The sequence below is a fragment of the Rhododendron vialii genome, chromosome 3a (genome assembly GCF_030253575.1).
Source record: "Rhododendron vialii isolate Sample 1 chromosome 3a, ASM3025357v1".
Lineage (NCBI taxonomy): Eukaryota > Viridiplantae > Streptophyta > Magnoliopsida > Ericales > Ericaceae > Rhododendron > Rhododendron vialii.
In genome coordinates this window covers 28,980,411-28,992,919 of record NC_080559.1, presented here as the reverse complement: position 1 = coordinate 28,992,919, position 12,509 = coordinate 28,980,411, and the positions used below count along the sequence as shown (strand labels likewise).

At 37.6% G+C, this 12,509-nt stretch overlaps 3 protein-coding genes across 4 annotated transcripts in view; all 3 read right to left on the bottom strand.

The window, feature by feature from the left end:
- Positions 1–12,509, bottom strand: part of LOC131319672 (probable NADH dehydrogenase [ubiquinone] 1 alpha subcomplex subunit 5, mitochondrial) — a 65,558-nt gene that overhangs the window by 35,169 nt on the left and 17,880 nt on the right. The window lies entirely within an intron of this gene.
- LOC131319673 (uncharacterized) lies at positions 2,837–7,189 on the bottom strand. 2 transcript variants are annotated; one of them, XM_058350050.1, is made up of 7 exons: positions 6,931–7,189; positions 5,310–5,384; positions 3,866–3,932; positions 3,601–3,723; positions 3,432–3,515; positions 3,250–3,336; positions 2,837–3,146 (listed from the first exon to the last, which is right to left on the bottom strand). In XM_058350050.1, the coding sequence occupies exons 2-7, from the start codon at positions 5,375–5,377 to the stop codon at positions 3,060–3,062; spliced, it is 516 nt and encodes a 171-aa protein (XP_058206033.1). In that variant the 5' UTR covers positions 5,378–5,384; positions 6,931–7,189; the 3' UTR covers positions 2,837–3,059. The 2 variants fall into 2 exon arrangements, with proteins under 2 accessions (XP_058206033.1, XP_058206032.1); XM_058350049.1 differs by having other exon boundaries at positions 6,975–7,160.
- On the bottom strand, positions 8,538–12,432 carry LOC131319671 (pentatricopeptide repeat-containing protein At4g21190). Its single transcript, XM_058350046.1, has 6 exons — positions 12,221–12,432; positions 11,920–12,022; positions 10,762–10,860; positions 10,434–10,577; positions 10,137–10,349; positions 8,538–9,000 (listed from the first exon to the last, which is right to left on the bottom strand). Exons 2-6 carry the CDS (start codon positions 12,010–12,012, stop codon positions 8,620–8,622), a joined length of 930 nt encoding a protein of 309 aa, XP_058206029.1. The 5' UTR covers positions 12,013–12,022; positions 12,221–12,432; the 3' UTR covers positions 8,538–8,619.

The following is a 12,509-nucleotide window of genomic DNA, read 5'->3' as shown; positions in this document are numbered from 1 at the left end:
TTAATCCCCTTATAAAGCCCCAGCCCATTCTCCCCCTCCCTCCCCTTTTCCAGACGATCCAGCTTCTTCGGTAGAAACCATAGACAAATCTCTCATTGCAGCCTCCTGTCGTCGTCGCCGTCGCCACCCACCTCCCGTCACCGTCACATCCCGTCCCTGCCGATTACTCACTACCGCTGGTTCACTCCTCGCCTGCTCGCCACGGTGCACTCCTCCTCCTCCTCCTCCTCCTCCTCTCCGCCCTTCGTCGCCATCCATGGTCGTTACCACCATGGCCGAGTTCCCGCCCTCCATCACCGCTACCACCGTCGCCAACACCTTCATCATCATATATCTGTTCAAAACATCAGGTGCCCTTCCAAATCGTAACAAATAACTCGATCTTCGTCACCTTGTGTCCCTCGGTATGGTTCTTTACATTTGAAGGGTTATATATTTAGATATGTTAAGGTTTTGTTTTTTTATACGTTTGTTTAGCTGTTGTTGGGTACCATATATGGTTATATGTTCAGATATGTTAGGGTTTTGTTTTTTGTACTTTTGATTAGCTGCTGTTGGGTAACATATATGGTTATATATATAGTTATACATGGTTATGGTTGTATATTTATGCATATATAAATATCGGAACGGTTCAATGGACACCCTAAAAAAACACCCAAAAAAACACCCATAATCTCATTCTCATAGTTCCCGATCAAATTTTTATGATCCGAACCGTTCAATGTGTGCAGAATGTGATTTTAAGGGTGCCCGCAAGAAATTAGCAAAAAAAATGACCGGGAAAGGTTTGATTTAAGCAGTTTTTATTTGAACCGTTCAATAAAAAACCGTTCGAAACTGTTTGGATCAAGCCCTTCCCGGTCATTTTTTTTGCTGATTTCTTGCGGGTACCCTTAAAATCACGTTCTGATCACATTGAGCGGCTCGGATCATCAAAATTTGATCGGGAGCTATGGGGTGTTTTTTTAGGTGTTTTTTTAGGTGTCCCCGGAACCGCCCCGTATAAATATATGGTTATATATTCAAGTCTATAAACGGGTAGTCCAATTGCACTAAAACTATTTTTTTGCTTGCTTTTGAATGTTTTTTGTACTTTTTTTTGCTGCTGTTAAGATACATATATGGTTATATATTCAGGCCTATATGGTTAACATATATGGTTAATTTAGTGTTTTAATTGCGAGTATATATGGTTATATCAAACTCTGATCATTATATGTTCTACTTTATTGAATTGGTCCGCGCAGCGGCCTTACTGAGTTATTATTTGTGCAGTTGTTCAAAGGGTGAAGAGTATTAAGTTACATGTGAAGTCGACTGTGAAGAAGGCGACGGTGACAAAGGGAAAGAAGTTACGAGATCTCTTCTTCTTCTTTTTCCCATTTTTTTTAGAGTTAAAAAGGACAGAATCTCATTTATAACGTTATAAGGTTATATGTTTATTTTTTGTCACACTTATTACGTTTTTTTGTGTGTATTTATTTATATGGCAAAATAATAAATATAAGGTTGTTTGTTTGTTTTTGCATTGTAAACATATATAAAATTATTTATATACGGTTATCAGAAGCAAGTCAATGAAGCCGCTGCGCCGACCAATTCAATAAAGTAGAACATATAACGTTATATGTGAGTTTCTGTGCTGTGAAACTCCAAAAAAATAGAACATATAACATTATATGAAAGCTGCTGACTTGTGTACCTCCCAACAAAAAAAGAACATATATTGTTACTCGAAGCAAGTCATTGAGGCCGCTGCGCGGACCAATTCAATAAAGTAAAAATATAATGTTATATGGGAGTTTATGTGCAGCAAAACTCCAAAAAAAATATAGAACATATACCATTTTATGTTAATATATGTACGTTCAGATGTAAACGTGGAATGTTATATGTTCTTGTATTATAATTAAAAAGAGATTTCAAAAACTCATATAACGTTAAATGCGAGCCGATGAATGAGTATATAACGTAAAATGTAAGTATCGCACGTTAAATGAGAACTGATGAACGAGTATATAACGTTATATATGTACAATTACATTATATACAGTGTATCAGAAAATGAGAATCTTCTGTCGCTTTATTCTAACGTAACTGCTGGGATTTCAAACGTAGAACGAATAATGGGCTAAAAATATGAGATTTGAATGGAAAGGGTAGTCTTCTCTCTCTCTCTCTCTCTCTCTCTCTCTCTCGTTTGGACTCTGTTTCCCTTCTGGATATGAGAACAACGTGAATATGAGAGATTTTATAGGAGTGGGATATGAGAGATTTTATAGGAGTGAGATATATCAAATTAACAGTTTTTAAAGGTAAGAGTATTTTGATCCTGAACTAATTTCTTTTTTAATTGAACTGGACTTAAGGCCTCACCAAAACCTAATTAGTGGACTAGAAGGATTATGAAATTTAGAAATGGATTTAGTGGGTTACAAATATGCTATAGTGGACTTCCCAACAATTTTTTATAGATAGAAATACCCACGATCGCAAAAGTAAACGTGTAAAATCGATGCGTAAATGAAAAGAGTGGGGGCGTCAACTGTACGAGTAGAACCTTTTTACATTCAACTTATCAATTGACTTGTGAAAATTGGAAAAGAATTGTTCAGTGCAGCAGCAGATATTGACTCCCCAAACTGTTTCTCTGCTTTGATAAGCACCAACTGGTTAAAGGCAATAATACAAGGCAGTAATCCCTTAAAGCCAACACCACAATGCAGTTTATCACCACCTTCTCCGTGATCAAATAATCATGACACGCCAAAGTAAAAACGGACGCACTTACCAGAACAAAAAAAAAAAAAAAACAGAAAGAGACTCGTAAATCTCCATTCAGAATTCATTTTTACTGAACTCTGGTTTGACTTTGGAATAAAGTCCAACAAGATTCGAGTGGCCAGTGAGAACTCTGCTCCTCTACTGTATCCATTGTCACATTACAACCTTCAATGCTTCTAGATTTGTATTCCAGAAAAAACATGGAGCCAAGACGGGCATACAAATGATACAGATGGGCTGAATCCCGAAATAAATAGCTAAATTTTTCTACATCACAAAGCATCACGGGCAGCAATCCTACATGTAATAGCATCTGCAAGAGAAGATATTCCCAGTTCCGGACCAGGTATTTTGTAGTGCTGAAACAGAGAAACAAGGATTTTCATTTGTTAAGCAAGAGGTAAGGCAGACACGGCATTTCAAACTTCCACCCAAAGCAAGCTATTGAAAATATCCACAAACCTTCTGTATCTGGGCTTGGTTTGCTCTTCCTAGCAATTCCTCCAAATCAATCTCTTTACCCTTGACAAGCTTCTCGATGGATTTCATCTAGTATAAGAATGGGAATTTAAATCTGATACTGGGCTAGCCAACTAATAAATTTTACTGGACAGGTCAAAGAAACACTGCACCATTATTCTCACCTCATCGACATAAGAACCAAAACGAGCCACAAGAACATAAGTTGAGCTTTCAGAAATCCCACACCTTTTGAATGATTCTGTAATCTGTAATAATCGAAGAATAGAAGTGAATCCCTTGAAATGATGAAGAATAAAATACGAACAGAAGTTAAATACAAGTAGAAATTACATGCTTAGAGCCTGAATAGTTGTAAACAAGCTCCGAATGAAGTGTGCGTGTTGTCAAGGACTCCCGGGACTTGGCCAGAAGAGTCTTATGTGCAGCTGCTAGAACAGGGAAAATATCTGGGATCTGTCGTGATTGTTAAAGTAATGTTAGATAAAGTTCCTTGCGGGTAATCTTAGCGGAGCACCACACCACACCGCACCAAAACAATAAATAATGAGAACACGGCATATAAGGCAGGTAAAGGAATGCATGAAAGGAATCGTACAAGTGATGCATTGAGAAATGCTACTTCTGGTTCCAGGGTTCCAGCTTGCATCAAGTCCAGAAGTTCTCTGCAAGATAAGTAAGCTTAGAAGGCACGTAAACCATTGCAAAGCTTTCCTTCGAGTAAAATAGTAAATCCTTCTGTACATTCCAATGAAGTATCTAATATCATGAATATGATCCACAAAGACATTGATTAGTAGATCAGGACATCGAACACCAATAACGCTTAGGCTCAGTTTGGATGACAGCAAGAATCAGGAATGGGTTCCCAGTAATTTGATTCATGGATGATCTCATTCAAGTGTTTGGTTAACATAGGAATGTTATCTAGGGAAAAAAGTTAAAATCATATTCAAGCTTTTGGTTTCTCAATTGAGAGCATAGGAATGGAATGGAGTTTTTAGCTTGTTTACCAAAGCTACCCCTTAACATTTCTTCACCATTTCATCCTAAACCCCAATTTTTCCAGATGACTTTTTTTAAGAAATGAATACGCTCATTAGCCAAGCGTTTAAAATTTCTTTCTGGAATACTTATAGTAGAAATAATTTAAAAATTCAATGTGAACTACTACATAGTTATGGAGAATACAAACTTCTACAAAAAGCAAAAGAACAAGTAGAAAACTTCATGTATAGGATTGAACCAAAGAAAATTGTTCTACTCAAGACGATCATCTCAAATAAGTAAATAAATTCTAGATTAACCTTGAAATTGCTGGTTTTTATTCTACATAAGAAACCGTCCCCCCTTGTCCCTTCATAATTGATATTTCTCAGTTATAACCCAAAACGATCCTTTTAAATAGCAAACACACAGAAAAATACTAATTCAAAACCACTTTTAAGCGCAGATTTGAAAAGTGAATGTGAGTTTGATAATACGTACAATACATAGAAATATACGTAGGCATAGGCATACCTGTATAATGAAATAACATATTAAGGAGGAAAATTACTACTCGTAAATTAGAATGAAACCAGAGGGAATGTAGGTAACGTGTGTAGTAGGGTAAAAAGGGAAAACTTCGAGACTTTTTTTTTTCTTCGTAATTAGATTACCCTGTAATCTTAGATTCCCATGGGCTAGTGGAGGTATGAGATTCCTCTTCTATTCAGGAATTTGATTGCTCCTGAATTAGGAGATCAACAATCATATTCCTATTACAATTCTACTCAAACATAGGAATCTTACAGTTCAGCAATCACATTCCCATTCACCCTCAAGATGCCTGCCATCCAAACTTCTACCCTGATCTCAACATGAATACTAACTATTTCCAATAGCATAGGAGTAATATTTTTCACAAATCCTATACGGGATTAAACATATTAAGGCGCTTAACCAAGTCGAAAACATGATACGCAGTTAAGCATATGTATACACAGATACAAGTAGAAATATGTATTTTTAGAGAGAGAGTGAGAGAGAAAGATGAGTACTTGGAATTGGTGACATCTGCGAAGAGGGCGAAAGTGAGAGTGCTTCCATCGATCTCGAAGACCTTCATATTGCTCCTGGTTTTGGGAAACAAAAGCTAGGGTTTTGAAATTGTGCCCAAAAAATAACGATTAAGGTTCGGTTTAGTTATCAAACAGAGAGGGAAGAAAAAAATACGCGCCAGGTAGGTCGAGGTCGAAATAGGGTTTTGGCCTATTTTGGGACCGAACCGGTTATAATTGGTTCAATTGATTTCGGTCCAGTTTGGCCGGTTTATTTCTCTAATTTGAGACACAGACACACACAAAGCGAGAGAGGAACCTCGGTGGTCGACGGTCGTTGTTCGTCGTGGTGGGAGTTACCTTGTCAATGGTGAGGGAGGAATCTCCCATTTTGGGGCTTGTATGTGGTTAGACTGAGTTCTAGCCAAAATTGGTTTGGTTGATGCTTGCACATGGTGATTGGGAGTGTAGATCTGGGGGTTTGATGAGTTTGGTAAATTGTGGGGCCCATACCAACAATGATTGAAATCGTTCATTTTGTTAAGCTCGGCGAGTATGTTGTCCACGTTAAAAATTAGTTTGATCAAATATCGATAGATACATGGACGAAACAGATCGAACATTGCTAAAGTTTGTGGCCATGATACTAAATTTTGCAGCCACGACGTTAAAGTTTGCGGCCATGATGCAAAAAATTGCAGCAATGACACAAAAGTTTGCGGCCATGATGCAAAAATTTGAGGCCATGATGCAAAGTTCGCAGCCATAATACAAAAGGTTGCGGCCTTGATGCAAAAGTTTGCGTCATAAAGCTAAAATTCTCCTCCATAATGCAAAAATTTGTGGCCAGAAGGGATGGCATTCAGGGCGGATATTGTTAGGAATTGAACTCCTTGTTCAACTCACAACGCCCTACGGATCTTGGAAACTATGATCACATAAATTGCAAGCAGACAGACAGAAATAATAGTGCGTAACAGAAAAAAGAAGAAGAAAGAACATGAGATATACGTGGAAAATCTCAACGCGAGGAAAAACCACGGGAGCCACTATGAAATCGAATCAAGAGTACAAGTCTTCTCGCAATCTCTCTGAGACGTGCGTTTTCTCTCGCCTCTCTGTTTTCCTCTAAAAACACGTTAACCTAATTACATATTTTCTCTAAAAACACGTTAACCTAATTACATACAAACTGTAGTGTAAAATAGGTTGGGTACTATGTGAAAATTACACACCAAGTCCTTGAAATATCGTTTTCGCTCGTTTCCGCTGCAGTTCGGGGGTACAAACTAAACCACCAGATATTGGCATATCCGTACCCGATCACCAAAACCGAAATCCTAACTGAATCTGCCACGATACACAAATGGGGAGGAGAGGAATGAACCATAACCGAACCAAACGGGGTTCGGGTAATCCCCGAACCGAATGGGTAACCGATTTTGCCCAAAAATAAAAACAGAAAAGCACAACTTTTACATAGTTTACACGAGGATCAGCAGATAAAATGGGACTAAATAATCAAATAGGAACAGAAGCGCAGATTCAATTAATCGAGTTCCTGATGCAGAAGAACAAAACGAAAACAAGATAGAGAGAGAGTAATGGCAGGGAAGGTCACCATCGATTGAATCCCCAATCCCATATATCTCCTGCAGCTCATACCTGATTTGATTCACCCGTACAATCTGCTTCGATGTCGGACGAATAGAGAACAGAGAAAAACGGAGGTGGGAGTGGAACTGAGGTCGATGAAGATGATGATCGACGGCGAGAGGAGTGATGATGAATTGATGATCGACGGCTAGAGGAGTGATTATGTGAGAGAGAGCCGACTGTGATCTGGAAAACCTACGCGCTAAATGTTATATACTTCTATACAAAGGCTATTTTTGTAATTTTAATATTTGGTTCGGTTCGATTCCGATATCTGTTCGGATAACAGTTAAACCATAACCAAAACGATATCCATTCGGTTATTCAAAGTCTCAACCATACTCATACCTACGGGAGAAATTTCGGTTATAGTTCGGAAAAATTTCCAGTAATCAGTTTAGATATCCAATCGGTTCGGTTCAAATTGTCCCCTCTAAGCTAGAGGGAGAGATTGCATGCAGGAGGTCTGAATAGAGCTTTGGAATTTACGGCTCTCTGTAATCTGGGCTTGCTTGTTACTGGGCAGGACAATGAAAGGATAACATTATCCAGAGACAGGATTCCCCGTTCCAAAATTTTTGGTCCTAGTATTTTCTACGTTTTCGAAACTATTTGATTTCGGATTAAAAAAATATATAAAATATTAATGAAGTCGAAAAAAGTTACTAATAAAAGATGGAATCAAAGACAAAAATACCAGTTGGTGTTTTTTCGACTTTGGTGAATCTCTTCTTTTTTTTTTTGTCATAATGTTTAGTTTTACACTACTTTTGTCGAGGCGATTGATTAATCCAAAAGTAAAACATCAACGTAACAAAAACTCAAAAACAAAAAAAACAAAATTTTAAGAAGAACGGATAATCTTATAGTATTTCTAGTTATTTTAGTGAGAAGGTCTAGAAACACAAAAGAAAATGCATAATATATTCATAATATCAACATGACACTGTTTTATAGGTAATTAGGTGATTGCTAACTTTCAATTTTTAATGAAGCAATGTCACGTTCAGCTATTATAACATATTGTTGTGTTTGTAGTATGGCCCTATTTTAGTTGCTGGAGCTAATTTTTGGGCTGTCACATTATTATTTAGCAAACATTTACTAAATTGTTCCAATGGTTTAAAAAAAACTCTCAGCAAAACCAATTTTTGATCGTAAAATCTTTTGATGTGCCTAGTAATCTATCAAGCGAAAAAATTAATACGGCCAGAAGTAATCGGCACGTCAGATTTAACTGGAGCAATTACAAAATCATCAGTGGGTGGAAAACTAGTTGATCAGTCGAGACCAGTTATTTGGAGATTTTTGTTGTGTTTTTCCATTGGTTCAAAAAGTGGGTTACCTGCTGGAAAAGTTGTACTGTAACAGATTTTGTATTTTATTACCAAATATGTGGATAAATTGTCATGGGAAACGGAGTTTAAACAAATCTCCAGGTACACAAGACGCCCGGACACATGTCCGACGGCTCCAGACACGTCTGTATTCGGATCGGTATCCGAACATTTGTGTCCCAATCATCTATTTGTTCCCATCTTAAGAACAGAAGCCTGTAATATGTGCGTTATGTGGTCAGAATGAAGGCAGTACAATATAGTTCTGAGTTTTACAATTTGTTCCCAAACAATAACAGTAATCACAGCAAACTATGTCAAATAGTTGTTTCTGGACAAGAGTTGGCAGCTTCACCAAGTTCATCCAAACTTGGGTCGGAATCATCAGATGGATCAACTTCATCTTCCAATTCATCTGAAACTACTTCAGCATCTTCATACGATCCATTGGGTTCCTTGTCAGTTCCCCCATCCAACTTATGTAAACCATCCGAAGCATCACCACGTTTTCTAAGCTGACTTGCTTTGATCTTAACACGCTTTCCTTTAATGTACCGATATTCCCATTTTGGTGGTGGATATTTATGCTTCAACTTTTTGTATTTGTCAATCATACCCAGCTTCTGAAATGTTTCTCCAACCATTTCAACGATTGACGGGGTAGGTCGAATGCCAAGTTCTTCCATGTCTGCAAATACCTATAAGCTCCCAAAATGGAGCAAAAATTGTAATATTAATTAACACAGTTACAAAGAAAAAATAATCCAGTTCTCGATTGATTTATTTAGACCAAAGTAGCAAAATGTAAGAGTTTGTTATTTACAACCACTGAAACGTGACACAACTTCCTTATCAAAGGAACAACCAAAATTTCATTCTCTCATCATGTGATAGAACTAGATGTCAGATAAAGTAAAAAATACTTCATAATAAGGTTTGCAATGGTATAAAACATCATAATAATATCATAATGTTCTTACTATGGGATCTACACTTTATATTAATTATCATGTGATTTTCTGTAACATATAAATCTAAGCACTACACACTGATAAGAGTTTTTACATATAAATCTCAGCATTAAACATCTAATTTACAGAAGTTGTATGGAACCAGAACATACGTAATGTCCAGCCTCCAATCAAATTATTGAAATACCTACTTAATGAATGATGATTGTTATTTGACATACAGGATGCGACAGCCAGCATCCAAACAACTGTCATGACTTCATACTTAGAGTGCATTTGTCCCAAGGTACTCCATTCGGTTCTGGGGCTCAAGCACGAATGTAACAATGGGTTAATTGTCCTTGCATTATTTCCCCTTATCACTCAGTGTTATACTTAGATCACAATAATTCAACCATAATAATAAAGAGGAAGAGAGAATGAGTACATGGAAGTTATTACGATGGCTTGATGGTGAATTGCTACCAAGATGGTGCATGGACGCTTTTCTGTTGACTGAATAGAATAAGCATAATCACATTTGTAGCAGCATACGTATATGTCAAAACATTCATACACGTACCAACATAAGAACACAAGCTTAGAGGTAGATTATTGTGATCTGTATCGGATCTACAAAATAGAGACGTCAAATGGTACCCATTCCACTGGATCCATGTAAGCATATCAACTCAACGATTCACCTAATACCCCCAACTGAAGGGGGTCAAAGAGTCGAATCAAATAAATTCTTGAGCAGATGAACGAGTTGGCATGTTAAGAGAGCACAGAGAATAAAAGAAACAGAACACCTTTGATATTAGAGACTAGAAATTTTATGATATATGTCATGAATTTCTCCAAAACCACAGGTCAATAAGTACCTCAAACATCTTGTCATGCATGCCCCTGCGATAGTATATAGATGTCATTTTATCGTAGAACATACGAGGTGTGCTCTCCAAATTTTCTGAAAACAACTTCTGCCAAAGCTCTTCAGCTTCATCAAGTCTTCCCTCCTCAGCTAAAGCTTTCAGCAACACATAATAGCTCCCCATTGTTCTGCCTTGACCTTTGCTCAACATCCACTTTGTCACCTATAAACCATACATAATTTGACTGAGAACAAAACACTTACAAATACACCCTTCTAGGATACTCAGAACAGCGGAAGGATGAACCTGAATTATCCTCTTCCATTCTCTCATATTCTCGAGGGTCTTTAAAGCTTTCTTCACAGTGATGAGAGGGAACTCTAGCTCCCATGCAATGAAAGAATCAAGAGCCCCATATACTTCCTCTTTGACATTAGATAATCCCTTTATCTGTATAAGCATTGCCTTGTTAAACAGTTATCAATTAAACAATCCAAACAGATCAACAAATCCTAGTTATTAAGTAATATCTATGACCAACTTCACAAGAAATGAGTCATTGACTAACTAACTGAGTACGTACACAGTCAAATCAGAACTCAAAAAGTAAATTAAACAGTTAGCAGGAACTTACGCACTCAACAAGCTTCACTGACTTGGAGATGGTTCCAATTTTCTTGTTGGTTTTCCATACACGGGGATATCTCGGTCGAGGACCTTTTGCTGCGCATACCTGAGAAATACTAGCACTTAATTGGGTCCATAAAAAGCTAACAACTAAAAAGAAACTAAACTAAATACTATATGGAAGAAGAAACACAGTTTAAAAAGAGATGGTGGGGCAAAGATTGGACTAAGATAAGAGCACTTTGAATAGGCAGCCAATGAAACATCTTGCACGTCAGACACATGTAAGTGATTTGTTGGTAAGTATCTGTTCCTAGATTTCTAATCCTGAAGAAAGACTCGTGAGCCCATGAAGAATGCCGGTGCCTCTTAGGATGTCAATACTGACAGTCTTCTAAAAGCCATCGTGGAGGAAAAGCGGTCACTCAACAAAAGAATGACACTTGAACTCCTAGATAAAGCCAGAAAAGGCACACATCTTTTTTCTTCCCTTAATTGAAAGGAATGCCAAAAAACAAGTAGAAGAAAGGGGCATTTCCAATATGAGCCAAATGCTACTGAAGGTATTGTGAAAGAAATTCATAAGTAACTTAATTCAACTGGAAGGACATTAATGTCAAGAATGGGCCTCAAACTTAGCATGGATTCGATTTGAGAGATGGTCTTCATCAGTGAATATGATTGCTACATATCAAGGGGGCTAAACCACTAAATGTCCCGTCTTTAAATAAAGAGATTGCTATAAGTTGCTTTCGTGCCTCTTAAAATAAAGGTTTTGTTATATGGTTTGAAATCCCACTGAATTATTGCTTGTCAAGATATTATACATAGCATTTCAATGTGCATTCCGTCAACCTGAATTAAGCAACATCAGAAATGGGGCCTCTGGTGATAATTCCTTTACCTATTTCCAAGGGAGGGGAAAATAACAATATATCGCTGAATGTATTGAACTTCACTGTGATTCTTTGATGGCATGACTTTTGGGCGATGAACTTTTGCTTTAAGCACCAAAGCAAAATAATTGCACTGGGCTAAAAATGGCACGAATAATGCAACCATTCCAGCAATCGATTTTAATTTTTTCTGCCATTATAAACGATAAAACTGGAAATCAAGGTAGACAGTGCACTAAAATTCTTGCTCTACAGATGAGGAAGCTCACCACTGCACAGTCTGCACTGCCTTTCCTCCTCGGAAATTGAAACAATAACAGTCTTCTGGTGAAAACTCCCGGAGAGTAGCTCAAATCAAGCATCCTCCTGAATCTTTTCATAACGAAAAGTAGAACAAAAAGCAACAATAAGAACAAACTCATTAGGTTTTCACAATACCCCACGGGCCATTTCTAATTCAACAGATAAACCCAAACCACAGTCCGAAACTGAGATTTGCACATAGGTATGTTCCAAATTTCTGGCCAATGAACCACACAGTAGGAAAATTATTCAGGTAAAGAGAGTTACCAGCAAGAAGCTTGCGAGAGAGAGAAATTGTGGCTGTGGTTAGACAGAGAGAGGAGTTTTCGGCGCATCAAAAACCCTGTTCTCAGATTTCGTTCCTTCTATTCCCTCCAAAGATGACTCTCTCTCTCTCTCTGTATTCTTCTCTTCCATGGCTTTGGTAATTATTACCAGGGAAAACCAAATATGGAAATTACTGTGTGTGTTCACCAGGGATTCTATCCAGTCGACTCGGGGAAGCGAAATCAGAAATGATTCGTGCACAAACTGCTGTGCACAGCAGCTTTTTCCT